This window comes from Bufo bufo, chromosome 11, assembly GCF_905171765.1.
Source record: "Bufo bufo chromosome 11, aBufBuf1.1, whole genome shotgun sequence".
NCBI classification, from domain to species: Eukaryota; Metazoa; Chordata; class Amphibia; order Anura; family Bufonidae; genus Bufo; species Bufo bufo.
This window is the reverse complement of record NC_053399.1, coordinates 2,341,962-2,360,965: the sequence shown is the minus strand read 5'-3', so window position 1 is coordinate 2,360,965 and position 19,004 is coordinate 2,341,962. Positions and strand designations below refer to the sequence as shown.

At 58.5% G+C, this 19,004-nt stretch overlaps 1 protein-coding gene across 1 annotated transcript; it reads right to left on the bottom strand.

The window, feature by feature from the left end:
• Nucleotides 1–1,428: 1,428 nt before the first annotated feature.
• CIPC (CLOCK interacting pacemaker) lies at nucleotides 1,429–16,824 on the bottom strand. Its single transcript, XM_040411955.1, has 6 exons — nucleotides 16,753–16,824; nucleotides 16,445–16,708; nucleotides 14,337–14,457; nucleotides 11,061–11,206; nucleotides 1,750–2,490; nucleotides 1,429–1,627 (listed from the first exon to the last, which is right to left on the bottom strand). Exons 3-5 carry the CDS (start codon nucleotides 14,440–14,442, stop codon nucleotides 1,798–1,800), a joined length of 945 nt encoding a protein of 314 aa, XP_040267889.1. The 5' UTR covers nucleotides 14,443–14,457; nucleotides 16,445–16,708; nucleotides 16,753–16,824; the 3' UTR covers nucleotides 1,429–1,627; nucleotides 1,750–1,797.
• Between the last annotated feature and the right edge of the window lie 2,180 nt (nucleotides 16,825–19,004).

Genomic DNA, 19,004 nt, shown 5'->3' with positions numbered 1-19,004 from the left:
CCATCTCCTGGTCATACGCTGACATCACAGGAGGGGCACACCCATCTCCTGGTCATACACCGACATCACAGGAGGGGCACACCCATCTCCTGGTCATACACTGACATCACAGGAGGGGCACACCCATCTCCTGGTCATACACTGACATCACAGGAGGGGCACATGTGAGTATACACTAGGTTTTATTTCATTCTTCACATTGAACATTAGGTACAGGTAGGTCATGATGTAACCCTTGCAGCACGGGCCTGCGGTGAGGAGGCGCATTACTACATTCCTAGTCTTCGCTCTGCGTCTCATCCTGGAACGGCCTGAATAATTCATGCGGAGCTGGGGCGGGTGATGGGCGGCTGCTGCCCGTCACACCCGCCTATCTTGTAGATCACGAGATGTAAACTGGAGCAAGATACGCACGGGGCGCACCCATGTATTCGCTGTCCGTGTGGAGAACATGGAGCAGTCATGATCTCTACCTCAGCCGCACGGTACAAGGGAACTAGACAGAGAAGGTCTCCCGCCTCCTCCGGTGCCGACCGCGGCACTTACCTCATCAGCTGCACAATAAACCCGCTATCAGATAGGAACTTTTTGATCACTTTTTATTCCGTTTTTTGGGGATGTGAAGCGCTGGGAAAAAACTGTGAACTGGCCCATTTAGATTTTTCTTCCCCGACGGCGTTTACCATACGGGATAAGTACGGTACATTTATATTTTAACAGTTTTGGGACGCGGCCGCGCTAATGATCATTATTTTTTGTCTATTTTTAATATCTGCATAGGGGTGATTTTAATTTTTATATAAATAACATATAATATTTTTTTAAACTTTTTTAGACTTTTATATTTAGTTCTCCTAGGGGGCTTGAACATGTGGCCCATAGACTGCAATGACTTACCACTGCAGTCTATGGGAGATTTGCGATGTTCACTGTGGAAGCCTCAGAACCGGAGACTGGGAGCGCACACACGGACATGGGAGCGCACACGGAACAGGTACCCGGTGTCAAAGACGGATCTGCTGACAGGGGCCCTGGCTGCTAAGGCGCCATATTTAAAGAGCCGACCTCCAGTGCACATGGTCAGCGGAGGTCGGGGGGGCGGACCTTCACTGTTATAATGCACTGGTAGACCCTTGGCTGCCACGGCAATGCATTAGCCCCCTGCAGTTACATTTGTAGGGGGCCAATGGGGATACGGCCCAGGTGCCGTGGTCAGTAGCGTGGCCACGCCTGTAGGGGCGGAGCTAACATCAGTTTCATGAATCTTCAGTGAGATGGCGATTATTGTAATCAGTCGTAACCCTCCGTCTAGGTGACCACTAACCACTCCTTGACGTTCTTGGACAACACGTTCCTACTGAACTACCGCTTCCTGTGTGAACTGCGCCCAGCAGTGAAGGCTGCGCTGTGCAGGCGCTGTAACTCATCCACCTGCAGTCCTGTACAGGAGCAGCGCTCGGGTGGAGGGGGCCATAATCAGGCCACCATATGGAAAGCGATACCTGATGTGACAGGAGGGCGCAGCATGGTGGTCAGCGCTGGGGGCATCTGGAGTTTGTATGTTCTCCCCGTGTAGACATCCTGAACTACAGAACTGGGCGTGCGGGGCGCCAACACGGCAGCCACACAACTCGCCCTGCACATTACAAATGTCTGCCATTGACAGGGGTCTGGGGGCACAGATCAGGGTGTCAGTCAGTGTCCCCGCTCACAATGTCCGGCCACGGCCGCCACCTCTAATATTACTGTATAATCCAGACGCCGTCCAGGACTCCGGAGCGACGAATGAAGCCCGATTCACATGGCGACGTCCTTCAGCGGCACATGACTTCCCGCCAGCGAGTCCTGCAGCAGCTGCCAGTCGCCCGGGTCACTGCTGCAGACAGCCTTGGTGTACAGGCCCACCTGCCCCTGCAGTCTCTCGAGCTGCCCCTGCGTGGCCTGGTTCGCTCGCGCCAGTTCTTTAGTCTTCATGGCAATGGCCAGCAGTCCAGAGCGGCGCAGGATATCCAGGGTGTTGTGGAATCGGCGCGTCTTGTTCTGCCGGGCAGGCAGCGCCTGGTCCTCATTGTAAGAGGGCGAGGATGATGCCCGGGCTCTGCCTAATGTGGCACAACTGGCACTTGTGTCTTTTGGTGGAGTGGTCAGACTAAGCTGACAACAGGACCCATCATCCCCGGGCACTGCAGCCTTACGGACACTGGTTTCGGCCGTCACGCACTGTGACCCAGCAGGTGGCCTTTTTGCCGGGCTGTGGTGGGCTGGGGCGGCCCCCCTCTTGTTTGCACTGGGAGGGGTTAAACTGGAGGAAAGCAGAGACGGATGTGGAGCAATCTTGGTGTAAGAGTTTAAGATGGGCCAGTACTTGGGGGACTTCTTGCAGACAGGGGATCGTGATGGGGGGAAAAGAAGGATTTGTGGAGAAGTTGGGATCAGCTGGAAGGAAGGCCGGACAGCCCAGGACTGGAGGTGCGGGTCGGGCGCGGACCCCTGGAAGAAAGCAAAGGAAGCGATTAAAGGGGACGTCCACAGACCGCGCAGGGACCAGGGCCCCACATACACTGCAGTACAGACCGCGCAGGGACCAGGGCCCCACATACACCGAGACAGACCGCGCAGGGACCAGGGCCCCACATACACTGCAGTACAGACCGCGCAGGGACCAGGACCCCACATACACAGAGACAGACCGCGCAGGGACCAGGGCCCCACATACACAGAGACAGAGACAGACCGCGCAGGGACCAGGGCCCCACATACACCGAGACAGACCGCGCAGGGACCAGGACCCCACATACACTGCAGTACAGACCGCGCAGGGACCAGGGCCCCACATACACAGAGACAGACCGCACAGGGACCAGGGCCCCACATACACCGAGACAGACCGCGCAGGGACCAGGGCCCCACATACACTGCAGTACAGACCGCGCAGGGACCAGGGCCCCACATACACCGAGACAGACCGCGCAGGGACCAGGGCCCCACATACACTGCAGTACAGACCGCGCAGGGACCAGGGCCCCACATACACTGCAGTACAGACCGCGCAGGGACCAGGGCCCCACATACACCGAGACAGACCGCGCAGGGACCAGGGCCCCACATACACCGAGACAGACCGCGCAGGGACCAGGACCCCACATACACTGCAGTACAGACCGCGCAGGGACCGGGACCCCACATACACCGAGACAGACCGCGCAGGGACCAGGGCCCCACATACACTGCAGTACAGACCGCGCAGGGACCAGGGCCCCACATACACCGAGACAGACCGCGCAGGGACCAGGACCCCACATACACAGAGACAGACCGCGCAGGGACCAGGACCCCACATACACAGAGACAGACCGCGCAGGGACCAGGGCCCCACATACACAGAGACAGACCGCGCAGGGACCAGGGCCCCACATACACCGAGACAGACCGCGCAGGGACCAGGACCCCACATACACTGCAGTACAGACCGCGCAGGGACCAGGGCCCCACATACACAGAGACAGACCGCACAGGGACCAGGGCCCCACATACACCGAGACAGACCGCGCAGGGACCAGGGCCCCACATACACTGCAGTACAGACCGCGCAGGGACCAGGGCCCCACATACACCGAGACAGACCGCGCAGGGACCAGGGCCCCACATACACTGCAGTACAGACCGCGCAGGGACCAGGGCCCCACATACACTGCAGTACAGACCGCGCAGGGACCAGGACCCCACATACACAGAGACAGACCGCGCAGGGACCAGGGCCCCACATACACAGAGACAGAGACAGACCGCGCAGGGACCAGGGCCCCACATACACCGAGACAGACCGCGCAGGGACCAGGACCCCACATACACTGCAGTACAGACCGCGCAGGGACCAGGGCCCCACATACACAGAGACAGACCGCACAGGGACCAGGGCCCCACATACACCGAGACAGACCGCGCAGGGACCAGGGCCCCACATACACTGCAGTACAGACCGCGCAGGGACCAGGGCCCCACATACACCGAGACAGACCGCGCAGGGACCAGGGCCCCACATACACTGCAGTACAGACCGCGCAGGGACCAGGGCCCCACATACACTGCAGTACAGACCGCGCAGGGACCAGGACCCCACATACACAGAGACAGACCGCGCAGGGACCAGGGCCCCACATACACAGAGACAGACCGCGCAAGGACCAGGACCCCACATACACCGAGACAGACCGCGCAGGGACCAGGACCCCACATACACTGCAGTACAGACCGCGCAGGGACCAGGACCCCACATACACCGAGACAGACCGCGCAGGGACCAGGACCCCACATACACAGAGACAGACCGCGCAGGGACCAGGACCCCACATACACTGCAGTACAGACCGCGCAGGGACCAGGGCCCCACATACACCGAGACAGACCGCGAAGGGACCAGGGCCCCACATACACAGAGACAGACCGCGCAGGGACCAGGACCCCACATACACCGAGACAGACCGCGCAGGGACCAGGGCCCCACATACACAGAGACAGACCGCGCAGGGACCAGGACCCCACATACACCGAGACAGACCGCGCAGGGACCAGGGCCCCACATACACCGAGACAGACCGCGCAGGGACCAGGGCCCCACATACACTGCAGTACAGACCGCGCAGGGACCAGGGCCCCACATACACCGAGACAGACCGCGAAGGGACCAGGGCCCCACATACACAGAGACAGACCGCGCAGGGACCAGGACCCCACATACACCGAGACAGACCGCGCAGGGACCAGGGCCCCACATACACAGAGACAGACCGCGCAGGGACCAGGACCCCACATACACCGAGACAGACCGCGCAGGGACCAGGGCCCCACATACACAGAGACAGACCGCGCAGGGACCAGGACCCCACATACACCGAGACAGACCGCGCAAGGACCAGGACCCCACATACACTGCAGTACAGACCGCGCAGGGACCAGGGCCCCACATACACCGAGACAGACCGCGCAGGGACCAGGGCCCCACATACACAGACCGCGCAGGGACCAGGGCCCCACATACACTGCAGTACAGACCGCGCAGGGACCAGGGCCCCACATACACCGAGACAGACCGCGCAGGGACCAGGACCCCACATACACCGAGACAGACCGCGCAGGGACCAGGGCCCCACATACACTGCAGTACAGACCGCGCAGGGACCAGGGCCCCACATACACAGAGACAGACCGCGCAGGGACCAGGACCCCACATACACCGAGACAGACCGCGCAGGGACCAGGGCCCCACATACACTGCAGTACAGACCGCGCAAGGACCAGGACCCCACATACACCGAGACAGACCGCGCAGGGACCAGGACCCCACATACACTGCAGTACAGACCGCGCAGGGACCAGGGCCCCACATACACAGAGACAGACCGCGCAGGGACCAGGACCCCACATACACTGCAGTACAGACCGCGCAGGGACCAGGGCCCCACATACACCGAGACAGACCGCGCAGGGACCAGGACCCCACATTCACCGAGACAGACCGCGCAAGGACCAGGACCCCACATACACCGAGACAGACCGCGCAGGGACCAGGACCCCACATACACTGCAGTACAGACCGCGCAGGGACTGGGACCCCACATACACCGAGACAGACCGCGCAGGGACCAGGACCCCACATACACTGCAGTACAGACCGCACAGGGACCGGGACCCCACATACACCGAGACAGACCGCGCAGGGACCAGGGCCCCACATACACCGAGACAGACCGCGCAGGGACCGGGACCCCACATACACCGAGACAGACCGCGCAGGGACCAGGGCCCCACATACACTGCAGTACAGACCGCGCAGGGACCAGGGCCCCACATACACCGAGACAGACCGCGCAGGGACCAGGACCCCACATACACCGAGACAGACCGCGCAGGGACCAGGGCCCCACATACACTGCAGTACAGACCGCGCAGGGACCAGGGCCCCACATACACCGAGACAGACCGCGCAGGGACCAGGGCCCCACATACACAGAGACAGACCGCGCAGGGACCAGGACCCCACATACATCGAGACAGACCGCGCAGGGACCAGGGCCCCACATACACTGCAGTACAGACCGCGCAGGGACCAGGACCCCACATACACTGCAGTACAGACCGCGCAGGGACCAGGACCCCACATACACAGAGACAGACCGCGCAGGGACCAGGACCCCACATACACTGCAGTACAGACCGCGCAGGGACCAGGGCCCCACATACACAGAGACAGACCGCGCAGGGACCAGGACCCCACATACACTGCAGTACAGACCGCGCAGGGACCAGGGCCCCACATACACCGAGACAGACCGCGCAGGGACCAGGGCCCCACATACACAGAGACAGACCGCGCAGGGACCAGGGCCCTACATACACTGCAGTACAGACCGCGCAGGGACCAGGGCCCCACATACACTGCAGTACAGACCGCGCAGGGACCGGGACCCCACATACACCGAGACAGACCGCGCAGGGACCAGGGCCCCACATACACCGAGACAGACCGCGCAGGGACCAGGGCCCCACATACACTGCAGTACAGACCGCGCAGGGACCAGGGCCCCACATACACTGCAGTACAGACCGCGCAGGGACCGGGACCCCACATACACTGAGACAGACCGCGCAGGGACCAGGACCCCACATACACCGAGACAGACCGCGCAGGGACCAGGGCCCCACATACACTGCAGTACAGACCGCGCAGGGACCAGGACCCCACATACACAGAGACAGAGACAGACCGCGCAGGGACCAGGGCCCCACATACACAGAGACAGACCGCGCAGGGACCAGGACCCCACATACACTGCAGTACAGACCGCGCAGGGACCAGGGCCCCACATACACCGAGACAGACCGCGCAGGGACCAGGACCCCACATACACTGCAGTACAGACCGCGCAGGGACCAGGGCCCCACATACACTGCAGTACAGACCGCGCAGGGACCAGGGCCCCACATACACAGAGACAGACCGCGCAGGGACCAGGGCCCCACATACACTGCAGTACAGACCGCGCAGGGACCAGGACCCCACATACACCGAGACAGACCGCGCAGGGACCAGGACCCCACATACACCGAGACAGACCGCGCAGGGACCAGGACCCCACATACACCGAGACAGACCGCGCAAGGACCAGGACCCCACATACACCGAGACAGACCGCGCAGGGACCAGGACCCCACATACACCGAGACAGACCGCGCAGGGACCAGGACCCCACATACACCGAGACAGACCGCGCAGGGACCAGGGCCCCACATACACTGCAGTACAGACCGCGCAGGGACCAGGGCCCCACATACACAGAGACAGACCACGCAGGGACCAGGACCCCACATACACTGCAGTACAGACCGCGCAGGGACCAGGGCCCCACATACACCGAGACAGACCGCGCAGGGACCAGGGCCCCACATACACCGAGACAGACCGCGCAGGGACCAGGGCCCCACATACACCGAGACAGACCGCGCAGGGACCAGGACCCCACATACACTGCAGTACAGACCGCGCAGGGACCAGGGCCCCACATACACCGAGACAGACCGCGCAGGGACCAGGACCCCACATACACCGAGACAGACCGCGCAAGGACCAGGACCCCACATACACCGAGACAGACCGCGCAGGGACCAGGACCCCACATACACTGCAGTACAGACCGCGCAGGGACCGGGACCCCACATACACCGAGACAGACCGCGCAGGGACCAGGACCCCACATACATCGAGACAGACCGCGCGAGGACCAGGACCACACATACACAGAGACAGACCGCGCAGGGACCAGGGCCCCACATACACAGAGACAGACCGCGCAGGGACCAGGACCCCACATACACTGCAGTACAGACCGCGCAGGGACCGGGACCCCACATACACCGAGACAGACCGCGCAGGGACCAGGGCCCCACATACACCGAGACAGACCGCGCAGGGACCAGGGCCCTACATACACTGCAGTACAGACCGCGCAGGGACCAGGGCCCCACATACACTGCAGTACAGACCGCGCAGGGACCGGGATCCCACATACACCGAGACAGACCGCGCAGGGACCAGGGCCCCACATACACTGCAGTACAGACCGCGCAGGGACCAGGGCCCCACATACACTGCAGTACAGACCGCGCAGGGACCGGGACCCCACATACACCGAGACAGACCGCGCAGGGACCAGGGCCCCACATACACTGAGACAGACCGCGCAGGGACCAGGACCCCATATACACCGAGACAGACCGCGCAGAGACCAGGGCCCCACATACACTGCAGTACAGACCGCGCAGGGACCGGGACCCCACATACACCGAGACAGACCGCGCAGGGACCAGGACCCCACATACACCGAGACAGACCGCGCAAGGACCAGGACCCCACATACACCGAGACAGACCGCGCAGGGACCAGGACCCCACATACACTGCAGTACAGACCGCGCAGGGACCGGGACCCCACATACACCGAGACAGACCGCGCAGGGACCAGGACCCCACATACATCGAGACAGACCGCGCGAGGACCAGGACCCCACATACACAGAGACAGACCGCGCAGGGACCAGGGCCCCACATACACAGAGACAGACCGCGCAGGGACCAGGACCCCACATACACTGCAGTACAGACCGCGCAGGGACCGGGACCCCACATACACCGAGACAGACCGCGCAGGGACCAGGGCCCCACATACACCGAGACAGACTGCGCAGGGACCAGGGCCCTACATACACTGCAGTACAGACCGCGCAGGGACCAGGGCCCCACATACACTGCAGTACAGACCGCGCAGGGACCGGGATCCCACATACACCGAGACAGACCGCGCAGGGACCAGGGCCCCACATACACCGAGACAGACCGCGCAGGGACCAGGACCCCACATACACTGCAGTACAGACCGCGCAGGGACCAGGGCCCCACATACACTGCAGTACAGACCGCGCAGGGACCAGGACCCCACATACACCGAGACAGACCGCGCAGGGACCAGGGCCCCACATACACCGAGACAGACCGCGCAGGGACCAGGGCCCCACATACACCGAGACAGACCGCGCAGGGACCAGGGCCCCACATACACTGCAGTACAGACCGCGCAGGGACCAGGGCCCCACATACACCGAGACAGACCGCGCAGGGACCAGGGCCCCACATACACTGAGACAGACCGCGCAGGGACCAGGACCCCACATACACCGAGACAGACCGCGCAGGGACCAGGGCCCCACATACACTGCAGTACAGACATTAGAGGAGGTGGAGGACCACCAGAGACAGAAGAACCGTCAGACACCCCCAGCACTACAGAGACAGGAGGACCGTCATCAGACACCCCCCAGCACTACAGAGACAGGAGGACCGTCATCAGACACCCCCAGCACTACAGAGACATGAGGACCGTCATCAGACACCCCCAGCACTACAGAGACAGGAGGACCGTCATCAGACACCCCCAGCACTACAGAGACAGGAGGACCGTCATCAGACACCCCCAGCACTACAGAGACAGGAGGACAGTCAGACACCCCCAGCACTACAGAGACAGGAGGACAGTCATCAGACACCCCCCAGCACTACAGAGACAGGAGGACCGTCATCAGACACCCCCCAGCACTACAGAGACAGGAGGACCGTCATCAGACACCCCCCAGCACTACAGAGACATGAGGACCGTCATCAGACACCCCCCAGCACTACAGAGACATGAGGACCGTCATCAGACACCCCCCAGCACTACAGAGACAGGAGGACCGTCATCAGACACCCCCCAGCACTACAGAGACATGAGGACCGTCATCAGACACCCCCCAGCACTACAGAGACAGGAGGACCGTCATCAGACACCCCCAGCACTACAGAGACAGGAGGACAGTCAGACAACCAGCACTACAGAGACAGGAGGACAGTCATCAGACACCCCCCAGCACTACAGAGACAGGAGGACCGTCATCAGACACCCCCCAGCACTACAGAGACAGGAGGACAGTCAGACAACCAGCACTACAGAGACAGGAGGACCGTCATCAGACAACCCCCCCTTCCCAGCACTACAGAGACAGGAGGACTGTCATCAGACACCCCCCAGCACTACAGAGACAGGAGGACAGTCAGACACCCCCAGCACTACAGAGACAGGAGGACAGTCAGACAACCAGCACTACAGAGACAGGAGGACAGTCAGACACCCCCAGCACTACAGAGACAGGAGGACAGTCAGACACCCCCAGCACTACAGAGACAGGAGGACAGTCAGACACCCCCAGCACTACAGAGACAGGAGGACAGTCAGACACCCCCAGCACTACAGAGACAGGAGGACAGTCAGACACCCCCAGCACTACAGAGACAGGAGGACAGTCAGACACCCCCAGCACTACAGAGACAGGAGGACCGTCATCAGACACCCCCAGCACTACAGAGACAGGAGGACAGTCAGACACCCCCAGCACTACAGAGACAGGAGGACAGTCAGACACCCCCAGCACTACAGAGACAGGAGGGCCGTCACCAGAGACCTCTGCCGCTGTACTACTGGCACTCACACACCTATATGGCGTCACCGCATACATCACCACCCATATAATAAAGATAACCTTATTTATACCGTCGGGTGAACAACTTAAAAAAAGAAACAAAAATTAGCAAAATGGTTCCCCCGGTTCCTCCCCTACTGTAGCGCGCCCCAGAAGGGCTCCAGGGAGAGGTGCACAGACCGAGCCACGTGAGGCTCCACTGACCCGGAAATCCATCACTTTTGGCTCTTTTACTGCGAGGACATTATTTTTGGGATGTGATCTACTAATTTTGTGGACAGTACATGAGACATAAAGCTGCACGTCTTTGGGGTGGCGGGGGTTGTACAGTGGCAGACCCGCTATACCGCCCCAAAACACGCTCAGGAACGGCTCCACCGACAGAAAGACGGAAAAGATGTGGCCAAAAACTGCTGAAAATCAATAAATGTTCTGAAAAGAAAGTCGCTTTTGTTCGCAGCCGTCAGGGGCGAGCCCAGGTAAAAGCTGCCCTACCTGATCGACTAACAAACTCTTCAGGACAAGCAGCGGGGGAGGGGGAGGACCCCTCGGCGGCTTCTCGGCAGTGCTCCAGTCAGATGGCGGGGGGCATTCCTCGCTGTCCGTCTGCTCCACGGAGCTCAGGTCGTCGGAAGCAACATCTGCAGAATAAAGAACAGAAGGTGAGAGACAGGACACGGCGGCTGCCACGGTCCTCCCGCCATCATTAGCCCCCCCCCCGCGGCGGTGTGCAGGGCCCTTCCTGTGGTCGCACTGGCGCTCCGAGCAGGGACAACCCTAATAGAATACAGGAGGCGTCCGGCAGAAAGTTGTCAGAAGTGCTGTAATAAGCGGGGGCCGCTCTACACCAAGACTTCAGCTATAACGGACGCCAGGCGCTGGCGGAAGTCCTAGTAAAGCTGGCGGACCGCCAAAGGTTCAGCCCCTCCCACTAAACCCGCCATTTTCTAAGGCTCAAAAACTCCCAAATTGTGGCAAAAAAAAAAACTGAAAAAGGAGCAGCTCATTCCCACTGTCCGGGGGGGCGGCCGGAAAAACGTAACGAGAGCGAGTCCCACATACAGTACATGACCTCACACATAGGGGGTCCCACATACACTACATGACCTCACACATAGGGGGGTCCCACATACAGTATATGACCTCACACATAGGGGGTCCCACATACAGTATATGACCCCACACATAGGGGGTCCCACATACAGTATATGACCTCACACATAGGGGGGTCCCACATACACTACATGACCCCACACATAGGGGGTCCCACATACAGTATATGACCTCACACATAAGGGGTCCCACATACAGTACATGACCTCACACATAGGGGGTCCCACATACACTACATGACCTCACACAGAGGGTCCCACATACAGTACATGACCTCACACATAGGGGGGTCCGACATACACTACATGACCTCACACATAGGGGGGTCCCACATACAGTACATGACCTCACACATAGGGGGTCCCACATACACTACATGACCTCACACATAGGGGGTCCCACATACACTACATGACCTCACACATAGGGGGTCCCACATACACTACATGACCTCACACAGAGGGTCCCACATACAGTACATGACCTCACACATAGGGGGTCCCACATACAGTATATGACCTCACACATAGGGGGGTCCCACATACACTACATGACCTCACACATAGGGGGTCCCACATACAGTATATGACCTCATACATAGGGGGGTCCCACATACAGTACATGACCTCACACATAGGGGGTCCCACATACACTACATGACCTCACACATAGGGGGGTCCCACATACAGTATATGACCTCACACATAGGGGGTCCCACATACAGTATATGACCCCACACATAGGGGGTCCCACATACAGTATATGACCTCACACATAGGGGGGTCCCACATACACTACATGACCCCACACATAGGGGGTCCCACATACAGTATATGACCTCACACATAAGGGGTCCCACATACAGTACATGACCTCACACATAGGGGGTCCCACATACACTACATGACCTCACACAGAGGGTCCCACATACAGTACATGACCTCACACATAGGGGGGTCCGACATACACTACATGACCTCACACATAGGGGGGTCCCACATACAGTACATGACCTCACACATAGGGGGTCCCACATACACTACATGACCTCACACATAGGGGGTCCCACATACACTACATGACCTCACACATAGGGGGTCCCACATACACTACATGACCTCACACAGAGGGTCCCACATACAGTACATGACCTCACACATAGGGGGTCCCACATACAGTATATGACCTCACACATAGGGGGGTCCCACATACACTACATGACCTCACACATAGGGGGTCCCACATACAGTATATGACCTCATACATAGGGGGGTCCCACATACAGTATATGACCTCACACATAGGGGGTCCCACATACACTACATGACCTCACACATAGGGGGTCCCACATACACTACATGACCTCACACATAGGGGGTCCCACATACAGTACATGACCTCACACATAGGGGGGTCCCACATACAGTACATGACCTCACACATAGGGGGGTCCCACATACAGTACATGACCTCACACATAGGGGGGTCCCACATACAGTACATGACCTCACACATAGGGGGTCCCACATACACTACATGACCTCACACATAGGGGGTCCCACATACAGTACATGACCTCACACATAGGGGGGTCCCACATACACTACATGACCTCACACATAGGGGGTCCCACATACAGTATATGACCTCATACATAGGGGGGTCCCACATACAGTACATGACCTCACACATAGGGGGGTCCCACATACACTACATGACCTCACACATAGGGGGTCCCACATACACTACATGACCTCACATAGGGGGTCCCACATACACTACATGACCTCACATAGGGGGTCCCACATACACTACATGACCTCACATAGGGGGTCCCACATACACTACATGACCTCACACATAGGGGGTCCCACATACACTACATGACCTCACACATAGGGGGGTCCCACATACAGTACATGACCTCACACATAGGGGGGTCCCACATACAGTACATGACCTCACACATAGAGGGTCCCACATACAGTATATGACCTCACACATAGGGGGTCCCACATACAGTACATGACCCCACACATAGGGGGTCCCACATACAGTACATGACCCCACACATAGGGGGTCCCACATACACTACATGACCTCACACATAGGGGGGGTCCCACATACAGTACATGACCCCACACATAGGGGGTCCCACGTACTCTATATGACCCCACACATAGGGGGTCCCACATACAGTACATGACCTCACACATAGGGGGTCCCACATACAGTACATGACCTCACACATAGGGGGGTCCCACATACACTACATGACCTCACACATAGGGGGTCCCACATACACTACATGACCTCACACATAGGGGGGGTCCCACATACAGTATATGACCTCACACATAGGGGGTCCCACATACAGTATATGACCTCACACATAGGGGGTCCCACGTACTCTATATGACCTCACACATAGGGGGTCCCACGTACTCTATATGACCTCACACATAGGGGGTCCCACGTACTCTATATGACCTCACACATAGGGGGTCCCACGTACTCTATATGACCTCACACATAGGGGGTCCCACGTACTCTATATGACCTCACACATAGGGGGTCCCACGTACTCTATATGACCTCACACATAGGGGGTCCCACGAACTCTATATGACCCCACACATAGCGGTGGCCCTCTGGCACCTGAGAATCCTGAATCCTTGTCAGACTCCGGAGCCGCGGCGGTGTTTCTGGGCCTTTTCTTTTGCGCTGTCACATGACATGACCTTGGCGGCTGCAGCTTCTCCATGTCTTAAGACTGACCCTTGGGGAGACAAGAAATAAAACGTTGGCTGTGCTGCCGCTATACTGCGGGGAGGGGCAGAGCATCTCCCCAATATAAAGGGCCGAAAATCCACAAAAAACACTGTACAGGCGCTCGGCGGGCTTCAAGAGCATACCTCATGTCACATACAGACTATTGCATCCCTCCTATTATACCTCCTGTCACATACAGACTATTGCATCCCTCCTATTATACCTCATGTCACATACAGACTATTGCATCCCTCCTATTATACCTCCTGTCACATACAGACTATTGCATCCCTCCTATTATACCTCATGTCACATACAGACTATTGCATCCCTCCTATTATACCTCATGTCACATACAGACTATTGCATCCCTCCTATTATACCTCCTGTCACATAGACTATTGCATCCCTCCTATTATACCTCATGTCACATACAGACTATTGCATCCCTCCTATTATACCTCATGTCACATACAGACTATTGCATCCCTCCTATTATACCTCCTGTCACATACAGACTATTGCATCCCTCCTATTATACCTCATGTCACATACAGACTATTGCATCCCTCCTATTATACCTCCTGTCACATACAGACTATTGCATCCCTCCTATTATACCTCCTGTCACATACAGACTATTGCATCCCTCCTATTATACCTCATGTCACATACAGACTATTGCATCCCTCCTATTATACCTCCTGTCACATAGACTATTGCATCCCTCCTATTATACCTCCTGTCACATAGACTATTGCATCCCTCCTATTATACCTCATGTCACATACAGACTATTGCATCCCTCCTATTATACCTCATGTCACATACAGACTATTGCATCCCTCCTATTATACCTCATGTCACATACAGACTATTGCATCCCTCCTATTATACCTCCTGTCACATACAGACTATTGCATCCCTCCTATTATACCTCCTGTCACATACAGACTATTGCATCCCTCCTATTATACCTCCTGTCACATACAGACTATTGCATCCCTCCTATTATACCTCATGTCACATACAGACTATTGCATCCCTCCTATTATACCTCATGTCACATACAGACTATTGCATCCCTCCTATTATACCTCATGTCACATACAGACTATTGCATCCCTCCTATTATACCTCCTGTCACATACAGACTATTGCATCCCTCCTATTATACCTCATGTCACATACAGACTATTGCATCCCTCCTATTATACCTCCTGTCACATACAGACTATTGCATCCCTCCTATTATACCTCATGTCACATACAGACTATTGCATCCCTCCTATTATACCTCCTGTCACATACAGACTATTGCATCCCTCCTATTATACCTCCTGTCACATACAGACTATTGCATCCCTCCTATTATACCTCATGTCACATACAGACTATTGCATCCCTCCTATTATACCTCATGTCACATACAGACTATTGCATCCCTCCTATTATACCTCCTGTCACATACAGACTATTGCATCCCTCCTATTATACCTCCTGTCACATACAGACTATTGCATCCCTCCTATTATACCTCCTGTCACATACAGACTATTGCATCCCTCCTATTATACCTCCTGTCACATACAGACTATTGCATCCCTCCTATTATACCTCATGTCACATACAGACTATTGCATCCCTCCTATTATACCTCATGTCACATACAGACTATTGCATCCCTCCTATTATACCTCCTGTCACATACAGACTATTGCATCCCTCCTATTATACCTCCTGTCACATACAGACTATTGCATCCCTCCTATTATACCTCCTGTCACATACAGACTATTGCATCCCTCCTATTATACCTCCTGTCACATACAGACTATTGCATCCCTCCTATTATACCTCCTGTCACATATAGATCGTGAACCCCTTCACCTCCTGGGCTCCTATCTCCCATGTTGTACCGTTACACCCCCGCCCCCCGCCCTGGCTTCCCGCCATGTACCGTTACACCCCCGCCCTGGCTTCCCGCCATGTACCGTGCACTCGCGGCTACTCCACACCAAAGCTCCAGCGCAGATCAGGCCTCACTGCCGACATTCTGTCACCATAACAACCGGCAGGAGACGGCGTCCGCCGCGATGACGTCACCACTGCGTGCAGCTCCGCCTCCCCCGGCGTCCTGCTCTGTCCGCCATGTTGGGGTCTCTCTGGTACCTCGTCGGTTCCGGGCGGGCAGCCTCCATGTTACCGAGTAGGGTGTAGGAGGCTGAAGGTAACGGGTCATAGGGCCCAGAATGTCGCTGGAAGGGCCCCTGACGGCGGCTGTGTTGGTCCATGTTCACACGTGTCCGCATTGCTGGGAAGAATGTATGTAATGTAAGCTCTGCAGTGCCTGGTCCCGTCAATCACAGTGCAGAGGGCGGAGCCTCCAGGTGTAACAGTAACGCCCCCGTTGCTCCCAGAGGCTCATTTGCATATGCCCTTTAAAGCCTCCTCAGAAGTGACCCAGAACAGGGCGTATTATCGCCCTGGAGGTCGTCTGAGGAAATCGTCTTCGGGGGCACGGATGTCACTGAGGAGGAAAGACCCCGAGAAACGAGGCGGCCGGAGGGGGGCATGTATACCTGACATGGTGACAGCGGCGCCCCGCCGCCCTCCTCCTTTTTCCTGTGGTGTCCGGTTTTGAATGAACTGGGACGTCTTTATTTTATAGGAGCGCGTTCATACAGCCGTTCCAGGAGGCGCCTGTGAGATGAGTGCAGTCACTAGTGTTCGGAAGGGTCGGAGTACAGGCGTCAGGGGTTTGTGGGGTGCGCCAGTGCCAGAAAGTGGAGGGACATCACCGGGTATAGTCAACCCACCACCAGCGCCCTGCAGGCGGCCATCAGGAGAAGGTGGCGCTGCGCCCTGCAGGCGGTCATCAGGAGAAGGTGGCGCTGCGCCCTGCAGGCGGCCATCAGGAGAAGGTGGCGCTGCGCCCTGCAGGCGGCCATCAGGAGAAGGTGGCGCTGCGCCCTGCAGGCGGTCATCAGGAGAAGGTGGCGCTGCGCCCTGCAGGCGGCCATCAGGAGAAGGTGGCGCTGCGCCCTGCAGGCGGCCATCAGGAGAAGGTGGCGCTGCGCCCTGCAGGCGGTCATCAGGAGAAGGTGGCGCTGCGCCCTGCAGGAGGTCATCAGGAGAAGGTGGCGCTGCGCCCTGCAGGCGGTCATCAGGAGAAGGTGGCGCTGCGCCCTGCAGGAGGTCATCAGGAGAAGGTGGCGCTGCGCCCCTGCAGGAGGTCATCAGGAGAAGGTGGCGCTGCGCCCTGCAGGAGGTCATCAGGAGAAGGTGGCGCTGCGCCCTGCAGACGGTCATCAGGAGAAGGTGGCGCTGCGCCCTGCAGGCGGCCATCAGGAGAAGGTGGCGCTGCGCCCTGCAGGCGGTCATCAGGAGAAGGTGGCTCTGCGCCCTGCAGGAGGTCATCAGGAGAAGGTGGCGCTGCGCCCTGCAGGAGGTCATCAGGAGAAGGTGGCGCTGCGCCCTGCAGGAGGTCATCAGGAGAAGGTGGCGCTGCGCCCTGCAGGAGGTCATCAGGAGAAGGTGGCGCTGCACCCTGCAGACGGTCATCAGGTGAAGGTGGCGCTGCGCCCTGCAGGAGGTCATCAGGTGAAGGTGGCTCTGCGCCCCTGCAGGCGGTCATCAGGAGAATGTGGCGCTGCGCCCTGCAGGCGGTCATCAGGAGGAGGTGGCTCTGCGCCCTGCAGGCGGCCATCAGGTAAAGGTGGCGTTGCGCCCTGCAGGCGGCCATCAGGAGAAGGTGGCGCTGCGCCCTGCAGGAGGTCATCAGGAGAAGGTGGCGCAGGCGGCCATCAGGTAAAGGTGGCGTTGCGCCCTGCAGGCGGCCATCAGGAGAAGGTGGCGCTGCGCCCTGCAGGAGGTCATCAGGAGAAGGTGGCGCTGCGCCCTGCAGGAGGTCATCAGGAGAAGGTGGCGCTGCGCCCTGCAGGAGGTCATCAGGAGAAGGTGGCGCTGCGCCCTGCAGGAGGTCATCAGGTGAAGGTGGCGCTGCGCCCTGCAGGAGGTCATCAGGAGAAGGTGGCGCTGCGCCCTGCAGGAGGTCATCAGGAGAAGGTGGCGCTGCGCCCTGCAGGCGGTCATCAGGAGAAGGTGGCGCTGCGCCCTGCAGGAGGTCATCAGGAGAAGGTGGCGCTGCGCCCTGCAGGAGGTCATCAGGAGAAGGTGGCGCTGCGCCCTGCAGGAGGTCATCAGGAGAAGGTGGCGCTGCGCCCTGCAGGCGGCCATCAGGAGAAGGTGGCGCTGCGCCCTGCAGGCGGCCATCAGGAGAAGGTGGCGCTGCGCGCAGGCGGTCATCAGGAGAAGGTGGCGCTGCGCCCTGCAGGAGGTCATCAGGTGAAGGTGGCGCTGCGCCCTGCAGGCGGCCATCAGGAGAAGGTGGCGCTGCGCCCTGCAGGCGGTCCTCAGGAGAAGGTGGCGCTGCGCCCTGCAGGAGGTCATCAGGTGAAGGTGGCGCTGCGCCCTGCAGGCGGTCATCAGGAGAAGGTGGCGCTGCGCCCTGCAGGCGGCCATCAGGAGAAGGTGGCTCTGCGCCCTGCAGAC